This window comes from Thermomyces dupontii, assembly GCF_041956625.1.
Source record: "Thermomyces dupontii strain NRRL 2155 unplaced genomic scaffold VTN31scaffold_3, whole genome shotgun sequence".
NCBI lineage: Eukaryota > Fungi > Ascomycota > Eurotiomycetes > Eurotiales > Trichocomaceae > Thermomyces > Thermomyces dupontii.
Window position 1 is genome coordinate 2,077,720 of NW_027192309.1, and position 20,013 is coordinate 2,097,732.

The window sequence follows — 20,013 nt, forward strand, 5'->3', positions numbered from 1 at the left end:
AGAGACGGATCCAAGCAAGAAACAGTGTTTAACAAGCCATTGCACACTGCTTCCCATGCCCATCAACGGGAACACAAGTCTTCAACCCTGTAACGGTGGCGCGTTGCTGATGCATGTGAACCTAGTCACAAAACTGCCGATGCGCTTATGTCATCCTGGGCGGGTCTTATTTCCACGCCAGCGACAGTGTTGATCCCTCCCCGTGATACCCGAGTCTGGACCACAGCGGGCCAATTGCAGCGCGCCATTTCATAAGCGGTGTTAGATAATACACTCGGGGCAGACTATTTCCACGACCCGAGATCCCCTTGTTCCAAAGTGCCCGCCGTCAATCCCGGTTCTGCAGAGTCTGGGGAAAAAAAGGTCCAAGTGCGAAACCCTCTTTCGCATCGCCCAAAGCCAAAAAAAAAAAAATCCATGATCCCTTGTTGGCCCGTAATATCTCCTTGTCGCTTTTGGATCAGATCTCTCTGCCTGGCGGTGGTACCATTCCGTTGGCCCCTGAGGCGAGGCTTTCTTTCTTCCTGGATCGCCATCCGTGAACTCCCGGTTGCTCCGGGTTGCTTTCGAAACATCGAACAAGAGGGTAAAAAAGAACAATAATCATTAACTTACCTATTACCTACTACTGCTAGAGAGAGTTTGTTTCTTGCTCGTCGCGCGTCTGGCTTTGTCGACGATTTTGCCCCTTTTTCTTACAACCCTCCCCCCCTTTTTCTCAACTCCGGATTACAATACCTTTTTTTTTTTTTTCTTGCCGCTCTTGACACCGGTCGCGTGCGATTCCCCGTGCCAATTACTCCTCTCTCTCCCGGCTGGTCCCGCACCGACCGATTCGACAGTTCCTTCATGGAGCTGATTCGCTGCGCGCCGCCGCAATCATGACCGACAGGCCTAGCGACACCACCAGGCCGGATCATGATCCTGGCCACCAGCAGCAGCAGCAGCAACTATCATCCTCCCACTCCGCATCTTCTGCCCCAAGTCAGGCCAACAATAATAAGGCCGGGCAGAGTCAGCCGCCGTCGCAGAGACCGTCCACGGTGACGAGCACAGGGCAGATGAGCTTTAGGAGGTAAGCTTTGTCGTTCACGTGAGGTATAGGGGAAGGGGGGGTGTGTGTGACCATCGAGATGGATTTGCGCCCTGGCTGGAAGGGCAATGAAGGAATATTTTGGGAGGTTCAAGTTTTGTTGACGCATCGTGCTAATCGCTTTTTGATCGATCTACAGGCAGCGCGCGTCGCGAGCATGCGAGGTATGTCCGATTTTTCCCTCTGGTCGAATCGCAATCGAGATCCTGGATTTTGTGCCGAGGTATCTCGAGCTTCCCGCTCCAGCTTCAACCCCTCCCCCCCGGTCGAGGCTGCACAACCTCCCGAGGCACACCATAAAGCAACGCACTCATATTTCCACTGTCGATATTTACTAGTCGGAATGCTAACTCGAGTGTTTTGCCGTTTCTAGACGTGCCATGCACGAAAGGTACGTTACCCAGTTTCTTGGGCTTTCTCGGTTGCTGGCCTGCTCGCACAGACCACAGAACTAATCTGTCATTTTTTTTTTTTTTTCCAGGTCCGATGCGATGCTGCAAGCTTGGGTGTTCCATGTACCAACTGCGTTGCCTTCTCGATCGAATGTCGGATACCTACCCCCAAGAGAAGGAAAACCAGCAAATCAAGACCAGGGATGGGTACGTCGGATCTCCATCTCTTTCTATCCCTCCGGTGGTGCCTATCTCTAACGGATGTCGCAGACATGAGTTAACCCCCGGAGCTCGCCAGCCGCTGGACGCTGCCGCCAAGGAGCAGCAGTCCAGGAAGGCTGCAGAGTCCACCACGGGCCATTCAATGTCCATCGAGGGCATGCCCGTGACGACTCTGACCAGCGAGCAGCAGGCGCAAGAGACCACCACTGCCCACACATATGCCCAGTTCATGAAGCCCAAGTTCGCAAGGGCTCCGATCAAGGAGGCCGGTCGGGTTGCGTATCTGGGCGAGTCGTCCAACCTGTCACTGCTCGTCCACGATCGCGGAAATACTGATGTTGTCCATTATCCCCTTCCGGAGAACATTCGGGGCACCCGCGCCCGTCTGACCGAGCTGGACAATCTGGAAATCGACATCCTGCATCAGCGTGGCGCGTTCCTGCTACCCCCGCGCCAGCTGTGCGACGAGTTGGTGGAGGCTTACTTCAAATGGGTCGCGCCGGTAGTGCCCATCATCAACCGGAGTCGGTTTATGCGCCGATACCGGGATCCGAAGAATCCTCCGTCGCTACTTCTGCTGCAAGCGGTCCTGCTGGCGGGATCCAGGGTATGCACGAATCCTCAACTGATGGACCAGAACGGGTCGACAATCCCGGCCTCCATGACTTTCTACAAGAGGGCCAAAGCACTCTATGATGCGAACTACGAGGATGATCGCGTGACTATCGTCCAGGCATTGGTGCTGATGGGATGGTATTGGGAGGGTCCTGAGGGTAAGTCAGCCGGTCCCCGCCTGCTGCTTGGTCTTTTGGATCTAACCTGTCTCTCTCCAGATGTGACGAAGAATGTCTTCTACTGGAGCCGGGTTGCGATTGTGGTCGCTCAAGGGTCCGGCATGCACCGCAGCGTAGAAAACTCGCAGCTCAGCCGAGCGGACAAGCGTCTCTGGAAGCGCATCTGGTGGACACTCTTCACTCGGGACCGCTCCGTCGCTGTGGCGCTGGGTCGGCCCGTCAACATCAACACGGACGATTCGGACGTGGAAATGTTGACCGAGGACGACTTTATCGAAGACGAGGACGACATGCCCGCCGAGTACCCGCCGGACCCGATCCATGTGCAGTTCTTCCTGCAGTATGTCAAGTTGTGCGAAATCATGGGGCTGGTCTTGTCGCAGCAGTACTCGGTGGCCTCCAAGGCGCGGCGGACGAATGCAATCGACCTCGCCCACTCGGACATGGCGTTGGCCGATTGGTTGCAGAACTGCCCGAAGGAGGTCTGCTGGGAACCTTCGCGACATCATTTCTGGGCTGCGCTGCTCCACTCAAATTACTAGTAAGTGAATGAATATTCTCACGGGCCGAGATCAAACAGAGCAACTGACCGTGAGCAGCACTACGCTCTGCCTGTTGCATCGAGCCCATATGCCCCCCGCTACCTCGAGCCCGAACGTATACCGCTCCGAGGAAACTGTCTATCCTTCTCGGACAATCGCCTTCCAAGCCGCAGCCATGATCACGTCGATTGTCGAGCAACTGCAGGCCCGCGGCGAGCTCCGCTACACGCCCGCATTCATCGTGTACAGTCTCTTCTCCGCGTTGATCATGCATGTGTATCAGATGCGATCGTCGATCCCGTCCGTCGTGGCGACCTGTCAAGAACGACTGCGAATCTGTATGCAGGCACTCAAGGATGTGTCCAAAGTTTGGCTGGTGGCCAAGATGGTGCACACACTCTTCGAGTCGATCCTTGGCAACAAGAATCTCGAAGAGCGATTACAGAAGGCACCGGGAAGGCGGCATCAAAAGACGCGCACACATGACAAAACGGACCACCCGCCGCAACAAGCAGACCAGAATCAACAGCATCAACAGCCTGGGCCGCCATCCAAGAAGCCGGACCCCGCACCGAAACGCAAGTTCGATGAAATGGACATTGCGTTCCCCAACGGGGGTCCTACCCCGCCCGTCTCGTATGAACGTTCAAGGCCTCAGACGCCGGTTGAGACGCCGTCCCGGGAGCCAAATCAATCGATGCTCGCACCATCCACAACGAACATACAAGCCTCTCCAATACCCGCCACCACCAAGCCTCCGGACGGCCGGACCGGAACCGGGGCTTCGCGCGCCAACACTCGCCCATCAACACCTTTCAATCCACCATACTCGCTTCCTACCACTCCTCCAGACCTGTTCCTCGTCACGCGCAACACGCCGAACCTGTCACCGACGCGATGGGAGAACTTCCAGCCCGACCAACTCTTCCCAGACGGCACGGGGATCTTCCAGGCGTCGCAGCAGTTGTCATCGCGCATGATGGATACTACTGCCATGACGCAAACAAACGTCGTGCCTGGTCAACAGGCGAGCGTGATGATGAATCAATCAGCGCTGCCCTCACGGAGTGTGCCTGAATCCCAAAGCAGCTCCGCCGTTGTCTCTGGCATGACGCCGGATATGAGAGGGATGCAGGGGACATCCGCCCAGCAGTCCGTTTTTGGCATGGAGAACGTGCAGACGTGGCAGGGGCTGGATACCACCGCCGTGCCTGGATCGAACGTCGACACCTCGAGTCAGGATGACAACTGGAGCAACAGCTCTCGACAGGCGGCTCCGACTACATTGAACGTTGAAGACTGGTACGTTTATAATTCGGTGTGGATGGTTTAGAGATCTGTGTTTCTGACTTTCTTTTTTTTGCAGGTTCCAATTCTTTGGCATCAATGGCAACTTTGGCGATCTTGTGACGGATCCTCTCTAAGTTCCATTTCTTTGGCATAAAACAAAAGTTTTTCTTTTTTTGGGCAGGGATGGCAGTTGGGAGTGTGGTCTTGCATATACATCGGTACTCGCGGTTGGGAGGATGGGGGAAACCTGTACATTACATGGCATTGTGGCATCGTTTGCCTGGAGTCCGGGAGAATTGGTTGCACGGTCGATATGGGGAGGCTCCCCCTGGTTGCTCTTGGGATGAGATGAAGAGGCATAATGTAATACTACGGCTTGGAGACCTGACGGAGCACAATGAGTACAAAAGGTTTCGTGGCAGTCATCTTAGGGTTTTTTACTGTACGGAGTAATTATTCCTGTACTGTACTCCGGACGGAGGACGCTTTAGGAAGTCAGGAACAGTAGGCTAGTGGTTAGTCAGCAGAGAGTAACAAATTCACGTGATCTTTTACCACAGATGGAATAGCGCCGATGACGTGCGAGGCGATGTTCCGAAATGTGGAGCATCCGCAGCCAATCAGATGAGCGCGATCGGAACGGCCGATAGCAGCGGTGAGCTTCGTCTCTTCCGCTGACAATTCAGGGTCGCGATAATCATGACTCTTGCTGGTTGAATCAAACTTCCAAACGTTACTTATGACCCTTTTTCCCTGATTCAAACGGATTTCCCCCGGCTCGTCCTAGCGGAAATTGGTGCAACCGCAATTGATACAGAACCAGCGATGTCGGCATCAGGATCACCACCGGAGCCGGGCGCTGCTACGACAAGGACGACGACGAACAATGCGAATAGTCATAATAATAATAAGAGTAATGTCGTGAAGAAGGCGTTTCCGAACGTGGACATTGAAGGGCATAATCTGCCTCCGTCACCGGCACCGTCGAGTCCGTATGGACAGCAGCGGCGGTATGCGCTTGCGACGGAGTTGGTGTATACGGAGGGGAGTGATCAATATAACGCGAGCAGTGTGCCGATTTATCAGGTGAGGGAGTTTTTTTTTTTTTTTGGAAAGGGATTGGAGTTGCTGATGGGGGGAGGTGGGATTTAGACTGCCACGTTCAAGCAATCGTCCGGCTCCGGAGGCAGCGAGTATGACTACACACGCTCCGGCAACCCGACCCGTACACATCTTGAACGACACCTGGCGAAGATTATGTCGGCACGACGGGCGCTCGCCGTGTCGTCGGGCATGGCGGCGCTTGACGTGATCACGCGGCTCTTGCGTCCGGGTGATGAGGTGGTGACGGGCGACGATCTCTACGGCGGGACGAACCGGTTGCTCAAGTACCTCGGCACGCATGGCGGCATTATCGTGCACCATGTTGACACCACCGATCCGGAGAAGGTCAAAGAGGCGCTCAGTCCCAAGACGGCGATGGTGCTGCTCGAGACGCCGACGAATCCGTTGATCAAGATCGTGGACATCCCCCGCGTGGCGGCCCTTGCGCATGAGGCCAATCCGAACTGCCTGGTTGCGGTGGACAATACGATGATGTCTCCGCTTCTGCTGAACCCGCTCGAGCTAGGTGCGGATATTGTCTACGAGAGCGGGACCAAGTATCTGTCCGGCCACCATGATCTGATGGCGGGAGTGATTGCGGTCAATGACCCGGGCCTCGGCGACCGGCTGTACTTTCCCATCAATGCGTCCGGGTGCGGTCTCTCGCCGTTCGACTCGTGGCTGCTGATGCGCGGCATCAAGACGCTCAAGGTGCGCATGGAGCAGCAGCAGGCGAACGCGCAGCGGATCGCCGAGTTCCTCGAGTCGTACGGCTTCAAGGTGCGCTACCCGGGCCTCCGATCACATCCGCAGTACGAGCTGCATCACTCCATGGCGCGGGGTGCCGGGGCGGTGCTGTCCTTTGAGACGGGCGACGTTGCGCTGTCGGAGCGCATCGTCGAGAGCGCCAAGCTCTGGGCCATCAGCGTCAGCTTTGGCTGCGTCAACAGCCTTATCAGCATGCCGTGCCGCATGAGCCATGCCAGCATCGACGCAAAGACGCGCCAGGAGCGCAACATGCCGGAGGATCTCATTCGGTTGTGCGTTGGGATTGAGGATGTGGATGATTTGATTGATGATTTGCGACGGGCTGTAAGTTTGATTCCTCGTTTTTTTTTTTTTCTCTCCTCTTCCAGTTCGGTAATCTAATGTTGCGCTAGTTGGTCCAAGCCGGGGCGGTTAATGTCACGCTCGACGGCGTCCAGGCCGTGAACTCCACTGCATGATTTGAAAACTGTATACTGTAGATGATGTTTTGGGATTTATCTGGAAATGGCGTTGGGTTTGTGCAATCATGTATACTTGTGATATTTTCAAAATGGAACGAGTACAGTCTTCAACCCGTCGATTTCCTGTATGTAACTATGTACCTACATACATACTCCGTATGGAGTCCAGCGGCCCGCTCGGCGCTCGCTCTTGGCAGATGAATATCTGGATTCCGATTGGTTCCCCGGATCCAATACTGCGGACGATGACTGGTCAATTGGAGTGTATTTTCCATCTCTTCTCGATGACGCACTTGGAGGAAGTATTTGTAAGGCCAGGATGAATTGTTGCGCTGAGATTGAGCTTTTGGAATTAATAAAGCCGCTTTGTAAGGATTTATTTTTTTATATTTTTTTTCTTCTGCGAGCTAATATTACATAGGTAGTAGCCTACATGGTAGATCCATGGCCCACCATGTCGCAAGATACGGGCTCATCTCCAGTCAAGTTACCGCACAGACTTCCAAAGGCCACCGCTGAGACGACATGGAACACCAAGAGTTTGGGCTTGCGACTTGGTGCGGATGCTGCGAGTGCAGCAGTGGCGGGGGGGTTGATTTGTCCGATCATCACGATCCTGGATCGGTGAGTACGGCCACCCCTTGCGAATGCGAAGGCGCAGGATTGCAATTTTTTTTTTCTTTGAAAACAAAACTTAAAGGCTAACATAACAGAACACAGGGCCATCATTGAAAAAGCGGCCAAAGGCATCACCATCAGCCACACGGTCAAGACATGTCTGCGGTCCATGGTCACGCAGCCGATGGGGTTCTTCCTGTCGACGCCGTTCATGCTCATTTACACCCTCTACGCGGGGACGTACCTGACCGCCAACGCCATCGATACCATTTCGTCGACGGTCAAGAATCAGCCCTTTGCGACCGTCTCGCCGGGACCGGAGAAATTCGTCACAACGACGACGTATAATATGGCGGTGTGTGTGTACAAGGATGCGCGATTTGCGCGGATTTTTGGGCCCTCCTCGAGCCCTACTCCGACGCCAACAACATCACCATCATCATCATCATCATCATCATCATCAGCAAAGTCAAGAACAGTAGGCGTGATATCCACCGCCGCAGCAACAGCCTTCCAAAAAGCCCCCAAAGTCCCCAAGGCTTCCTACGCGCTCTTCTGTCTCCGCGATAGCGTCACCATCTTTGCCTCGTTCAACGTCCCCGCGTTGATCGCGCCGTCGATCCCTGATGCCCTCGCCGCGACCCCCGCGGGGAAAGCTGCCCTGGCGCAAATGGCGTGTCCGGCGCTGATGCAGTTTGTCAGCACGCCGATGCATCTGCTGGGTTTGGATCTGTATAACCGGTACTCGCCGCATGGGGGGATTGGGTGGCGGGAACGTCTGGCTCGGGTTCGCCGGGATTATGTGGCCAGCTCGTTTGCCAGGATGGGGAAGATTGTGCCGGCGTTTGGGGTCGGTGGGGTGGTGAATATGAGGGTGAGGGCGATGTTGATGGAGGCGTTGCAGCAGGAGGAGGAGGAGGAGCGGAGGGGGTAATCTCGGGAGGTTTCATCTATTTATTAGGTTTGTGTTAGGTTCTTGTTTTGTTTGTTTCTGGGTGGGATGGGTTGTTTTTGTTGGCGTTTTGGTGTTTATATATATATCTCGGGATGCTAAGACTGTACAATAGAGATGTAATAGATCTGGGATGGTATAGAACGTCCCTCTTCAATGCAATGAGCATGATGATTAGGCGCCTATCTAAATACCGCAATTATACTTGATGTTCTCAATACGGACGAGCACGTAGCCTCATGGAAAGCAGCCCATCCACCCTAGAGGCATCCAACCTCCATATCATAGCCTACGAAAGCAGGCCACAGGGAGCTTGTACTCCAATTCAAACCATGAACACGACATGGAAAGGAATCCGGTTCGGGCTTGTTGATGGAACCTTTCAGGATAAGTACGAAAGCTTCCATCCCACTGTCAAGTTCAGTGTCACCAGTCTCTCAACATTCCCTCAGACAGAGGATCCTATGTAAGCAGCGTGAGGATGTGAATCGAAAGATGCTATTTTCGAGATCCATGAGAAGTTGAAATCATGAAGTTGTCAGCAACTTGTGTAGGTAAACGCCATCGGCAGCGCCAACCCCGGAGTGGGCTTTACGGGCGTCGTGACAGGGATCGAGGGCTCACTTTGTTGCTGCGCGGATTCCACGGAGGGGGGGGGGGGGGGGGGGGGCAATACGCCAGTTCGACATGCACTGTTTCCTGCCACAGAATGCCCGGTGACAGAACCCTCCCACACCTCGCATAGGGCGCCAATGCGAGATCCATGGGCGATCATGGAATTTTATAACCATAACAGCAAGCAAGTCAACCCTTGGTGCTCGTCCAGGCAATGAATTTCCAGGCCATCGGAGGTGGACCGCCGCTCGCTTTGGGCACTTCCTCGTCCGACGCGAAGACGGCTTTGTAAGTATCGCTTGATGTCTCGCTCTTTAGCAACCTACTGATGCTCGGCTCGTTGCAGACACGGTGTCGCGCGGTTCAGGCGCGCCCCTCCTCAACGACTGCTTCTTCGCCGCTTGCCGGCCCTTCAGAGTAGCCGACTCCTTCCGGTGATGAATTGATATTATTGGAGACTCGTAGTTCTTCCTTCTCCTGCCTCCCGTTTCCATAGACAGTTAGAATAACTACTGTACTCTCTGAACATGTTGATTCGTAGTTGTCACCCCCACGCAGCCTTGGTTACGTACGAGTAAGCTGCACGATGGGCCAATATATTAACCTTGAAATTGTGTCAGTACTCGTACTTACTAGGTCCGGTCTAAAACGCTTCGTTTCAGGGCATACGCGCACGAGCGTGCGTTCCTAGTTGAAGTGATGAAGTTCAGCAAGTTGAAGCCACAGGTTATCTTGAGGGTGGTGAATCACGTGCTCCGCCAGAGGTAGGCACTTCCTATCAGCACATGAAATGCCTGATTCATGTCCACTGGCAGTCTGATCCCAGTTGCCTTGTCGTCAACAGTAACGCGTCTCACTGCTTTATTATCATTTGCATTGGTATTCATTGACAAGGCATCTGAAAACTAATTGCATCAATCCATGATGTGCGGAGTTCCCGCTCGCGGATTCCATCGGGCCACGTCAATGGACGACTGATCCGACGACACCAATCCCGAGGGACATCTCTAAGAAAGCCTGTTTTTTTTTCGTACGACGGCCGTTGATTCTTCTCGAATCCTTCATTTTTCTTAAAATTGCAATATTGTGACTTTATTTGAGCAAGATATGTGAGACTCGCTACACCCCCGCGGTCACCGCCTTGTACACGCCATGGTGATTTCGCTCTCGCCAGCCTCGCCAATCCAAAAACCCGGTGAGCCTCAAAAAACAAGCGAATCCCCAGCCGGTAGCGAACGGGATACAGGAACAGGACCAGTCGGAGGTCAGGGAACATGTGATCCCGCAGACTCACCAACGAAAAAACTCCCTTCCTCGCCATCCGCCACGATCAATGAAGCGCTCCGGAACAATCCCTTTGGAAGCACGTCGCGGGCTCGCGCGATGCTGGCGGAAAAGGCTCGGCGTGATCTGGAGCTGCAGGGAGAGCGCCGGGAGCTAGAGGAGCTGAACGAAGCTCTCGACACGCTCGCGCAGATGTTTCCGGACATCCAGGTGGAAGTCTTTCGGGAGATGCTGATGCTGTTCGACGGGACAAGTCGCTTGCAGGTCTGCGTGGAGCAGCTCTTGCGGGATCGGAATAAATGGGTCCGGGGCCGGTGGAAGGTATCAAAGGAGACGACGGGCGAGATCCGCGAGATTCGTGGAGCTACTGGCACGGAAGAGGAGCTCTCTCATGCGGATGATGGGGACAGCGTTCCGCCGCATGAACGCTTCCGCAGCGAGGAGTACAAGAGAGCCGCGAAGGCGGCACTCTGCAAGGAGTTTAGCACGCTGAGCCGCAGCACGATCGAGGCTGTCCTTGCGGAAGTGAACTTCTCGTACACGCGTGCGCGTCCGACGGTGGAAGATCTCTCGCGGAGGACGTGGCGTGCAACGCTGCGGACTTTGAATCCCTTTCGTCGAAAGAAGGACAAGTCCGAACCCATGTTTCTGACTTGGGTGCGATCTCCCGACGGCGAGATGATCCCTCAGCTGAAGCGGACGGGATGCGCGGAGCTAGACCAGGAGTTGCATGATACGCTCCTAGCGCCGCTGCTTCTCCCGAAGCAGCGGGCGCAGGAAGACCGGGATCGGCAGCTGGCGGCAGAGCTCAACGAAAGCGAGGCCCGAGCGGCAGACGCGTTGTTCGAATGCCAGTGCTGTCTCGACGAGGTGGCGTTTGAGCAGATCGCCACCTGTTCGATCGACGCGCACGTCATCTGCTACAGCTGCATCCGGAGGACGCTGCACGAGGCACTCTTCGGACAGGGCTGGGACCGGTCGGTGGACGCGCAGCGGTTCACACTGCGATGCCTGGCGCCGCTCAGCCATGGAACCTGCGATGGGTATCTGAGTCCGGAGCTGGTCAAAGCCGCCATCCTTTCGGAGAAGGCTGGGGCGGAGACCTTCCGCAAGTTCGAGGAGCGCGTGGCAACGGACGCTTTGGTGCGCTCGCAGCTCAAGCTCATCCGCTGTCCGTTCTGCTCGTATGCGGAGGTGGACCCCATATACCACCCGCCGGAATCCGGGCTGGACTGGCGATTCCGACGCGGCAATTTCCTTTCCACGGTGTTGATGACGATTCTGATTCTTGACATGATACCCCTGTTGATAGTCCCATTCTTAGTCTTGACGATATTCTTTCCTACGACGCTTACGAACACTTTTCGCACCTCGTTGCGGAATCTCTGTCTGCGGACGCGCGGGCAGAGATTTGTCTGCGCGAACCCCGCCTGCGGACAGGCGAGCTGTATTACCTGCCGAAAGGCCTGGCGCGATCCGCACGTATGCCATGAGCCGCTGTTGCTGTCGCTGCGGACGACGGTGGAAGCAGCGCGGACGGCGGCGATCAAACGCACGTGTCCGCGCTGCGGCCTGTCGTTTGTCAAGTCGTCCGGTTGCAACAAACTGACCTGTGTCTGCGGCTATTCGATGTGTTACCTCTGCCGCAAAGCATTGGGCAAGTCCTCCTCCTCCTCCAGCGAACCGTCGCCGCCCCTGGCGACCCCTTCCAGATCAGGAAGACGCAGCTGCTGACCGCGAGGAAGACGATGACAGTGACAATGACGACGAGGACAACCAAGGCTACAAGCATTTCTGCGAACACTTCCGCATCAACCCGGGTACGCGGTGCACCGAGTGCAACAAGTGCGACCTCTACCTCGCCGAGGACGAAGAGGCCATTGCGCGGAAAGCCGGCGAGAAGGCGGAGCGAGAATGGCGCATGCGTCAGGCTTTACTCACGGACCCTTCCTACTCCACCAGCAGCAGCATCCCACTCACAGACCAAGACGAGATTCTCTCATCCCCTTTAGCAAGCATCCTTCGGAAAAACAGGGGGGATAACGGCCTATCTGGCGCTTTCTCCCCGTCGTCGTCGTCTTCTTCTTCTTCCGCTTCTGTGAAAAGATCCTCGTCGTTTTCATATCGGTACTGGTTGTATGATTGCTGGCGCGAGGGCAGATGGAGGTGGGAGTTGCAAGGGGTGATGGATTGGCTGGTGGAGAGGTTGATCGTTGTGCGAATTTAAACAAAAGCGAGCGTTGTGTCCTGTCCTAGTTCAGGTCATTCCGTGTTTTATGATTGATTGTACCTCGATGTTATTCTTCCAAATGATGATTGAGTTATGATAATCAGAAAATGTTCTGTGGATTATTATAGTCAAGTCTTGCTGCATTTACCGTTCATCCTCTCATCTGATTCATGGAAAACGACCTTCACATCCGGACAAGATTAATAGTATGATGAAGAGTAGGTATTAACTCACAAAAGTACATTATTCTAGAATCTCTACATCCATCGATTCTGATTCCAATCGACATCCACTGACTCACTCACTACAGCGTAGAACATCACATGGTCACCAAGAAAATAAAAGCTCTTTCCTTCTTCGACACATGCAAAGATCTGTACATATAGGGACAAACCACCAACCAAAAAATAAAGGTCTTCGTGTCATCCCATCTTTCAAATCCATTGTCTATCGTCTCTATCTTGCAGAGAAATGGATTGGGATGCGCTGGGCTGGAGGAGACGATCCAGTGTACGGCAGTAGGCAGTAGTACATTGTAACAGTATGATGCTACACATGCAGAAAACCAAAAACCGTCCTTTTCGTCTCGTCGTCGATGTCTCTTCACCAGTTCAGGAGGAAATGTCTTTGTGGTAAATGGTCCTTGTCCGTGATTGTACAGTCAGAGAGAGAGAATAACACACAAAAACTTCATGGGGAATAAGTAAAAATAATAGAACAGAAGAGAGAAAAGAAAAGTTTTGAACAAGAAGAAAAAGAAAAAATATTAAAAATTGGAATCAATGAACGGTACCGACGGTTCACCGGTTTAGTTCCACCCCAACGAGTTCTCCGACATCACCGGTGCACTGATCTGTGCCGTGCGCCCAGTCTGTCCACTCAACGGTGACCCTCGGCCCGGTTCCGTCGCGGAGAAGGAACTCTCCGAGGACCGGTTCCCGCTGCTTTCCGAGGACGCCGCAACGCTGTTGTAGCGTTGCAGCTGGCGTTTCTTGCGGTACCGCTTGGCCAGGTAGAACATGGCCGCACCGTAGGCAATGGCACCCACGGCGGCACCACAGCCGATCGCCACGGAGCTGCCCCGCACGGAGCCACCAGAGCTGCTTGCACCTGCGTCTCCGTTATTGTCGGGCACGCCATCACCGTTCGGGTCCTCGTCTGAGCTTTGTCCATTGCCAAACCCTCCGTAGCCTGAACCGATACTACCGCCGACCACGACCGGGATCTCCGGGTTGATCATCTTGAACAGCGTCTTGATCGACGGGTCCTCCTGCTTGTATAACGGCGAATTGGTCGTCAGCACCATCTGCTGCAGCGTGTTGACCTGGTCATCCGGCAGGAAGAATTGCGTCACGGTGCTCAGGTATCCAAGGCTCTCCAGAGTGTCGTACGGCGACAGACCCCGAACCACAACCTCGTCTAACGACAGATCCAGAGCATAAGCCACACCGCGCGGCGGGAAGTAGAGAAGCTGCTGCGACGAGGCGGGGGTGGTCGCAACAAACTCCCAATTGAGCTCCCTAGTGTAGCCCAACTGGCACAGTGTGGTGTTCGGTGGCTGCTGCGGGATACCACCTGCTGGGGAGATGATCCCTGGCAGTTGCGTCGGAGTTTCCTTTGTCTCTTGCGTGGTCGATTCCGTGGTCGTCGTTGGGGGAAGGACGATGGACGACGGAGGGATGTACTCGGAGGTGTCCGAGGTCTTGGTGGACTTGTCGGAATCGTCCTCAGTCGCAGTGGGCTCCGGGGGCTTGGTAACCTTTGCGGAATCTGTCTTTGTCTTTTCCGTCTCAACAGCCTCGGCACCGGTGGTCGTCTTTGTGACTTCGCTGGCTTGGCTGGAAGCCTTGGAGTCGTCGTCCGGAGCGGAGGACCCAGTCGGCTTGTCAGTCGCCGAGTCGGTGGCGGTCGGAGAGTCATCCTTAGACGAGGACGAGGTTGGGGTATCGGTGGTGGACTGAGTTCCAGATGAACTGGTTTCAGTTCCAGGCAGATCGGCCGAACTAGAAGGAACATCGACTCCAGACGACGTTGGCTCCGTGTTAGACTTGGTCGAAGTTTCAGTCGCTGTGTCAGTGCTCTGGCTCGGTGAATCGCTCGTCGTTGGAAGAGGCAGATCGACGGAGGGCAAAGGTAGAAGACCACCGCGGCTGCTGGTGCTGCTGGTGGTGGTTGGAGAGGGGCTTGGGCTCGGAATGTTGTTAGTCGAACTAGGTGTGACGTCCGGAGAGGAGGTTGAGGGCTCATCCTTCGAACTCGTTGTGGTCGGGTCGAGAATGGGTGGTAGATCCAAGGAGATCGAGGGAAGCAAGCCGTCATCCTTGGAGCTGGTAGAAGACGAACTCTTGCTTGAGCTGGTCTTTGTACCATCTGAAGACGAAGAAGAAGAAGAAGAAGAGTCGCTCGTCGGCCATGGCTCGCGAGTACTCACACTCGACTCATCCGAACTAGTTTTGGTCGGCTGGAGGATTGGTGGCAAATCGAGAGAAATTGAGGGAAGCAGGCCGCCGCGGCTGGTGGAAGAGGTAGCCGAGGAACTGTCATCGGACGACGAGCTGGTTGGCTCGACGGGAGACCGAGTTGGCATCGGGCTCGAGCTCTCACTCTCGGTTGGCGGGACAGCCGAAGAGTCGGCGCTATCGGACGGAGCCTCGAAAATGGTCAAGCCGAGTTCATCCAGAAGCCCTCGGCGACTGCTCGAGCTGGACGAGGAGCTAGTCGACTCTGGATCGAAAGGAGAGTGACTGCTCGAGCCAGCGGAGTAGGTAGAAGACTCTTGTCCGGCAGAAGAGTCGGATGACGACGAAGCGACTGCCGACTTTGTCTCAGACTTCTCGTCTGGATGGATACCAAGGTCCAAAGGACCATTCTTGTCTCTCCCCCCACGCGAGGTTGACTGTGGGCTGGACGAAGACTCGGTGCTCGAACTGGCCGAGGAGACGGATGACTGGGATTCTGTCGAGGATTCCTTTGGCATTTCAGTCGTCTCTGGAACGCCACCCTTGCTATCCGATTCAGTCTCCCGAGGTGTTTCCGGGTCCGAAGAGGACTCAACTGGCGTGCGGTGGTCGGTGCTCTCCGTGGAGGAGGGTTCGGGTGACGGAGCAGGGACCCCAGTACCCTTGAACATATTGGGATCGACCACTTTGTTCGCAGCGATGAAATTGGGCGTCGTGTCGGGCGTCGACTGGACCACGGAGGCCGTGGACGGGGTATCGTTGGGTGACCGGGTGGTCCCCGACCCGGTCACAGTCACAAAGGAGCCATCGGATTGCTCGTACACGTAGACTGGCACGACAACAACAGACGTCTCCTCAGCGGGAGACGGTGCGCGCTTCTCGTGTAGCAGATTGACGATGGCATTGATGTCCCGCTTGCCATCCTTGCCCGGTGCGGGCACGGCAGTCGACAAACCGGCCAGGGACAGGAGGGCGGTGAGAATGTGGGAGGACCTCATATTCTAATCAAAGACAAAATCACGGGAAATGCTCAGTCAATTGTGGAGAATGTCGGAGATGATCTGATGGAGCATGTCAGCACGATGAATCGACCCAAGACAGCCAGAGCGTGAATCTTGGGGGACATGGAGACCAACCGGACCGGACTCGAGATCAATCCCGATAGGAATATACCAACAGTTCAACCTCGCAGATTTCACAAACGCACACCGTTGTCGTGACTCGTAAACATGTACAATCCGAGCAGAAGAATGTCGTCAAAGAAAATCCGCGAGGAGAAAGGGATGATCCGGAATCGTGCGAGCGTATCCCGGGACGAAGAATCGCAACGTCAAAAAAAAAAAAAAAAAAAAAAACCAAAGCGGGCCTCCTCACCAACAACGGGCAATCGAGAATGAGTGACAGAAGAATCGGCCCCGTGGCTTTATGACGATGTCGACCGCAGCCAGATCAAACGAGTGGAACGGGGTGTCTGATTCCGAAGAACAAGAAGAACCCCAACACCAAATCAAGTGAGCGAGAAGTGTTTTAAAAAATCGACTCAATAGAAAGGAGCGGACGGGAGAGTCAAAATGAACGTCTCCGGGGTTGGGCGTGGATGGGTCGCCTTTGGAGGGGAGGGAGGTCTGGGTGTGGATATGAGCGAGACTTGTCTGTCACCAAGGGCGAAATTGAGAAGAGCGCGACGAGGGCATGCCGGGGGAAAAAGGGGGCTCAGAGGGGACAGAGGGCAGCGCCGATTGACAGGTTGTCCCGTCTCGCCGTCGACGCAGAAAACAAACCACGACGACACCGTCAACGCAAAGGCACAAAAAAAGGAGAGAAAAAGCGAGAGAAAGGAGAGAAAAGAAGAGAAAGGAGAGGCTTGGAGAGAGGGAGGGATTGTTTGCGAGGCGGAGGTGTTAAGTTTAGTGGGTGGACTCGGGCTGGGCTTGGGGCAACGGACGACGGCCCTTGGGGACACGCACTTGGCTTGGACTATTCTCTTTTGGGCCTTGGTGCCATCCTTTTTGGGAATTCGACGGCTGGGTCAGGGCCGAAGCCTCCACATTGTTTCCACCGGACGGAAAATTACCGGTATCGTACGGAGTATTATTACCTACCTAGGTTATTACAGATTACTATGAATTGATACGCCTGATGCGGCCACCTGGCTCTTAGCTGAGTTGTCCCTTGATATCTCTTGAGTGTACGAGTTCAGAGGCATTGACCGAGTAAAGTCAGCAGAATAAACGGCACAGAATACTTGGACATCATCACTTGCATCCACAATCCCTGAACGACGGCTTGTTCCGTACCCTTGCCCCCGTGGTTCACTAAATCCACACGACTCGTGCGAGTGGATGCCCGATGGAGTTGGACAAGCCTTCCGTTCACGATTTAGATGAAGAGCGCAATCAACAAGGTTAGCTAAGTGTCTTGGCTTGCGAAGAGTCAGCGACAGGATCCCTCAGCTCTGGGATTGGAAAACGGGGATAACACCTGGCGAACGAATCCTTGCGTGATTAACTGTCTTAAAGTCCCGTCCACCGCGTAGGCTAGACCTACCCATGATCTGGGTGATGGCCATTGAGGATCGACTTATAGTGATCCTGGAATTTGGACGAGTCCAAGACTTGAAAGAAGGACTCATGCAAGAATCTGCGCGACTCCAGCGGTGCCTGGGTGCCTGGGGCACGTGCGGCTGAATCGCTGAGAGACTAACCACATTCGGGAGAAATGTGACCAGTGCTCTTATAGAGCTCGTATTGATATTGATTACCCTCTGAATCCGAGATTCCGGTGCAAGGCCGAGGTCAAGATGTACTCCGCAAGTACAGAGTCAGTACCTTTGCCATCATTCGAGTTCAGTGGCGAGATTGTAGGCGATACCCCGGTCAGCGACAACATCAGGATCAATCTACAAGAGGCATCGTGGTCGCGGGCAAGGAATTGTCCTGACAGATAGTTACTTACTTACCCTGTACGGATACGCAATTGGTACACTGTATTAGGTACTTCCCAAAAAGGAAGGCGTCTGCCGTTTTCCGTACGAGTACGGAGTAGGTCGGATACCGTACCCGTACCAGTCAGCGTTTTTTAAGGCACAGGCGTCGGTACCCGCTCACCAACGTTGGACATTTCCGGACCTGGCTTCCTGTTCATTTATCCACTATAATGCCACAGGATTCAGCTTATTTCCACACACCCAAGTTGTACAACCCAAGCAGTCTTCCTTTTGTCTCACCGACTTATCATACATTGATTCATTCTTAAGAGACCGAGCAAACGGCTTCAGTTGAACATTGCTCCCTGCATGCTGGTGATTTGCCAGGTGTGAACAGCAAACCAGCACTGACACCCGGCTTTCAGTACGGAGTACTCTAGAAAGTACAAACAGGGTAGCATTGCGTACGAGTACATGATGCATGTGCTGATAAGCTTGATGAATGACGTGCAACTGGTCGAGTTGTTTCGATGCAGGGTTCACTTCCAGACCGATCCTGACACTCGCCTTGTAAAGGCCTCGGATATGTATCCTCCTCCATGCCACGAACGTGTTCTGGGTAAGCCAGGAACAGACTCTAAACATCCATGGGACATGCGTTCAGCCTGCCGCCGGGATGATGCGGCCTCTGCCCGTCTGCCCTAAATATAGAATCATGGCACTCCCCATTCGTTGGGTGAGTAATCCGGTTACAATAACCACGTATAACCAGTTATGGATTGATCCTCGCATTCTCCAACGATGCGGTTCGGGGTTCCTTGAACGCCAAACCACGCTAAACCTGTTCCTGTTCGCCAAGACTTCTCACGTGGTTGACGGAAAACGACAAACTCATTTTGAGGACGAATCTTCCACTCTTCAGTCCTTGCTGCCAGTGTCTGAGGAGTAGGGTATGCGCTGAGAATTGCATCTAGCTGTGCCCTTATTTGGAGTTTACAGAATTAAGCGATATTTTACCCGCAATTCCAGTGGCTTAGGGAATGACTACTTCCAACGATGATCACGTTGATGCGCGTTCCCGAGCCTTCGAAGGCAAACTGAAAGTATAGTATACTCTACCTGTAGTTGAAGACAGTGTCCGGTGGTTTTCAGGCACATGTGGATGGACCTGGTTCAAGGGCTCTGATTCCTGGATTTAAATGCATGGTTTGAATGAACATGCGATGAGCGTTCGAGCTGTTAGCTTGATGCACTCGTACCTACGTACTCGGAGTCTTCGATGGTATATTCGAAAACCAACCAGCTCTGGTGCCTGTCAAGGACGGACACATATTTAAATAATCAGATGCCTGCTGAATATACTTGCTGAGGGACTAACCATACCACCGTTGAAGAAAGTAAAGAACTGGATAACCGCTATAATAAGAGAACAATCCGATGTTGCCAGTTTAGGCATTATTCACACAACCACAAGCTTGCGAGCGAACTCTCAGTTCTGGCAACATCAAGATACTCTGTTAGTAAAAGTTTCTTCCTGGATGAACCTTTCCATGGACTTTGGGTCCTATGGGCTATATACCAAGCTTGTAGAAAAGCACAGAGTAGTTGGTTGTCGCGTGTCGATTGGTGGTGCATGAAGGGCAGGAGACTTCAGGAGATCATGACTTGAGCGTACTGCACCACGGGAAGAACGCGTTAACGTGTGCTCGGTTCTGAGCTGCCTTCACGCTGCCATGCTTTTCTTTCAAGTCCGTCTCTCTCTTCCACATCATCTCTCTTCATCGCCTGGTCATCGACTCTGCCTTTGCAGACATCACCCATCATCATGGCTTTGCTCCAGAGTTCACCTATCAACACAAATCGGAGAGAGGAATCCCTAGGAGAAGCAGATGAGGACATGCCCGTCTACGAACTGACCGCGGATCCAGACGATCTCAACGAAATGCCCCAGCTCATGATCCCAGTGCTGCATATCATGGTCAGGGTATTCCTACGCTGCGATTTGGATGAAATCGTAACTGAAGACTTTGCGAACGCGGCTTCATCCAGCACCAGTGAGTCTCTGTGTTCCCTCTCATGCACCTGCTGTATCTGATCAACCGGGGACAGTGCCCAAATATCGCATACCCTGGATCTTCCGAGTCGGACAATGTCACAACGGCCGCGAGGTAAACCTCCACATGTGGCCTGCCCGAGACCGTTCCTTTGCAGGGTTCTTCTGGGAGCTCAAGAGATGTCCAGACTTTGCGCGGCCGCTCTTTGA

At 54.0% G+C, this 20,013-nt stretch overlaps 6 protein-coding genes across 6 annotated transcripts; 5 read left to right on the forward strand and 1 right to left on the reverse strand.

Moving 5' to 3' along the window:
* Window positions 1–881: 881 nt before the first annotated feature.
* VTN31DRAFT_4240 (uncharacterized protein) lies at window positions 882–1,431 on the forward strand (the record flags this gene model as incomplete). The annotated part of the gene is made up of 2 exons (XM_069404607.1): window positions 882–1,075; window positions 1,233–1,431. The coding sequence occupies 2 exons, from the start codon at window positions 882–884 to the stop codon at window positions 1,429–1,431; spliced, it is 393 nt and encodes a 130-aa protein (XP_069261563.1).
* Window positions 1,432–1,579: 148 nt separating this feature from the next.
* Window positions 1,580–4,467, forward strand: VTN31DRAFT_4241 (uncharacterized protein; the record flags this gene model as incomplete). The annotated part of the gene is made up of 5 exons (XM_069404608.1): window positions 1,580–1,692; window positions 1,756–2,480; window positions 2,541–3,042; window positions 3,101–4,345; window positions 4,410–4,467. 5 exons carry the CDS (start codon window positions 1,580–1,582, stop codon window positions 4,465–4,467), a joined length of 2,643 nt encoding a protein of 880 aa, XP_069261564.1.
* Window positions 4,468–5,158: 691 nt separating this feature from the next.
* Window positions 5,159–6,663, forward strand: VTN31DRAFT_4242 (uncharacterized protein; the record flags this gene model as incomplete). The annotated part of the gene is made up of 3 exons (XM_069404609.1): window positions 5,159–5,419; window positions 5,486–6,529; window positions 6,598–6,663. 3 exons carry the CDS (start codon window positions 5,159–5,161, stop codon window positions 6,661–6,663), a joined length of 1,371 nt encoding a protein of 456 aa, XP_069261565.1.
* A 457-nt stretch (window positions 6,664–7,120) lies between these two features.
* VTN31DRAFT_4243 (uncharacterized protein) lies at window positions 7,121–8,218 on the forward strand (the record flags this gene model as incomplete). The annotated part of the gene is made up of 2 exons (XM_069404610.1): window positions 7,121–7,290; window positions 7,387–8,218. 2 exons carry the CDS (start codon window positions 7,121–7,123, stop codon window positions 8,216–8,218), a joined length of 1,002 nt encoding a protein of 333 aa, XP_069261566.1.
* Window positions 8,219–10,003: 1,785 nt separating this feature from the next.
* Window positions 10,004–12,362, forward strand: VTN31DRAFT_4244 (uncharacterized protein; the record flags this gene model as incomplete). The annotated part of the gene is made up of 2 exons (XM_069404611.1): window positions 10,004–11,792; window positions 11,881–12,362. 2 exons carry the CDS (start codon window positions 10,004–10,006, stop codon window positions 12,360–12,362), a joined length of 2,271 nt encoding a protein of 756 aa, XP_069261567.1.
* Window positions 12,363–13,173: 811 nt separating this feature from the next.
* Window positions 13,174–15,822, reverse strand: VTN31DRAFT_4245 (uncharacterized protein; the record flags this gene model as incomplete). The annotated part of the gene is made up of 1 exon (XM_069404612.1): window positions 13,174–15,822. The coding sequence occupies one exon, from the start codon at window positions 15,820–15,822 to the stop codon at window positions 13,174–13,176; it is 2,649 nt and encodes an 882-aa protein (XP_069261568.1).
* Between the last annotated feature and the right edge of the window lie 4,191 nt (window positions 15,823–20,013).